General features: G+C 44.9%; 1 protein-coding gene across 1 annotated transcript; it reads right to left on the bottom strand.

Annotated features, from left to right (window-relative positions):
• Positions 1–1,462: 1,462 nt before the first annotated feature.
• Positions 1,463–2,317, bottom strand: LOC104983102 (E3 ubiquitin-protein ligase SIAH1-like). Its single transcript, XM_010832582.1, has one exon. It carries the CDS (start codon positions 2,315–2,317, stop codon positions 1,463–1,465), a length of 855 nt encoding a protein of 284 aa, XP_010830884.1.
• Positions 2,318–2,377: the final 60 nt, after the last annotated feature.

Here is a 2,377-nt window from a genome sequence, read left to right as displayed (position 1 = left end):
GGTAAGCCTTTCCCTTCTGCAGGGCATCTTCCCAACCCGGGCTCAAACCCAAACTTCCCACATTGCAGGCAGATTCTTTACCAGCTGAGCCACAAGGGAAGCCCAAGAATACTGGAGTGGGTAGCCTATCGCTCCTCCCATTCTTTCTGACCACAAGGACCATACAGTGCATGGAATTCTCCAGGCCAGAATACGGCAATGGGTACCGGTTCAAACCCAGATCTCCCACATTGCAGGTGGATTCTTTACTAGCTAAGCCCCAAGGGAAGCCCAAGAATACTGGAGTGGGTAGCATATGCCTTATCCCACTCTTTGTGACCACATTGACTATACATTCCATGGACTTGTCCAGGCCAGAATACTGGAGTGGTTAGCCATTTCTTCTCCAGGTATCTTCCCAACCCAGATATCGAACCCAGATCTCCAACATTGCAAGCCAATTCTTTACCAGCTGAGCCACAAGGGAAGCCCAAGAATACTGGAGTGGGTAGTCTGTCTCTTCTCCCAATCTGTGCAACCACATGGACTATTCAATCCATGGAATTCTTCAGACCAGAATACTGGAGTGGGTAGACTTTCCCTTCTCCAGGGATTCTTCCCAACCCCAGGATCGAACCCAAATCTCCCACACTGCTGCTGAGCCCCAAGGGAAGCTCAAGAATACTGGAGTGGGTAGCCTATCCCTTCTCCAGTGGCTCTTTTCCCCACCTAGCAATCGAACCAGGCTCCCCTGCATTGCAGCCAGATTCTTTACCAATGGAGCTATCAGGGAAGCCCCTTATGTGAACAGCTTTTTTTGCTCTACACCAAATACAAAATGCTCTCATTTCCAAAGCCCTGAAAAACTCTTTGTGGTGACATCAAATAAATAAGAATCTTTTTAGTTTCTTTTACAGAAAAGAAAGTCAAATTTATTTAATTAAAAACTAGGGGAAAAAAACTAGGATTAAAAATTAGCAAATACAGAAACACACGCTCAAACATACACACATAAGTGCTTTATGTATTGACTCACAGAGGGGAAATGCAGTGGTCCAACACCACTCAATATGGCTTGTCAGTTATAGAAGAAATCCAAGTATGTGCGTGCACACACACACACACACAGTGTAGGCACACAAAAAGGAACTTAGTATTTTTCAACGGTACACTCAATCTACCATAAACAAAAATTCAGAATTAGTTTTCAAAGGTTCCTTTTTTAATTCAAAAGATGCCCATCTCGGGTATAAACATACATGTATTTTTTCAGTGGTTTACTGTTGGCTTATTTTAAATATATTAGTGTTATTACATGCAACTATATCCTGTATTTAACACGCTTTCATTTTATTTACTTTAATGTCTCTAGCTTGAACCTACTACCAAAAGTTTCTGGTTGGTAGGAAGACTGGTGCCTTATTCTCTGTGAAATTGAATGTATTGGTTTTAAACACTCGTCAGAAAATGTTTGATCAGCATTTCAACACATGGAAATAGTTACATCGATGCTTAAATTGCCATTTTCTGCGAAAAGTTCCGCAACTTCAGAGTCGAATATTAGGCAGTCACTGTTGATAAGGGCTGTTGCAATACCCTCATGAATAGATAGAGGCGTGGCTTCCCAACTCAATCGCCGCCTATTACCATTTAGCTCAAGTTGATAAGTAAAATTTTCAGCTTGCTCGCGTGTTCCTATCAGCTGGACTACTGCAAAGAATTTCTGGTGACCATCGTAGATTTCCAGTTTCTCCAAAACTAGTAAGAAGTGAAACCCAAAACAGGACTGCACCATCACCCACTCAAGGGTACCAGCCAGATTAATGTTGACTGCAAGGAAAACTATAACTTCTCCGCGCAGGGTTATAATGGACTCATTATAGTGCTGCATCAGATGCGGCACTACAGCATCCATGGAGCCTTGCCACCCACAGGAAGTACCAGGGCAAGGACAACGACAGGGCCTAAACTCACAGTGTTCTTCATGGTCTGCTTTTTCTGTGGGTGGCATAGTTTTTCCACATCCTGAAGAGGTGTACTTACAGGGGAAAAGTACTAAATTGGCCACTTTCTCCATGGCTAAGTTGCGAATGGATGTCAGCGGGACCCGGCAAGTTGGACAACGTGTGAGCTTTGGGCGACAGTTGCCACAAACAAGATGGCCACTCTGACACTGTGTAATTGGAGGTAACACATACTCAAAGCAGACCGGACACTCAAAAAGACTCGCCAAGTCATTGTTGGACACAGTGGTGCCAGTCAAGACAGGCGCCCTCCGGGAGGAGGGTGCACCATTTGAGGTTCCAGTAGGTAATGCTCTTTCGGTCAGACGACTCATTTCTGTCAGGCGCCTCGGACCTCGGTCCTGGCTCAAACACGCTCCGCCGTCGCCGCCGCC

The sequence above is a fragment of the Bison bison genome, unplaced genomic scaffold, assembly GCF_000754665.1.
Source record: "Bison bison bison isolate TAMUID 2011002044 unplaced genomic scaffold, Bison_UMD1.0 scf7180017861430, whole genome shotgun sequence".
Taxonomy (NCBI): Eukaryota; Metazoa; Chordata; class Mammalia; order Artiodactyla; family Bovidae; genus Bison; species Bison bison.
Note: the sequence above shows the minus strand (reverse complement) of the source record. Positions and strands in the feature narration are given on the sequence as shown.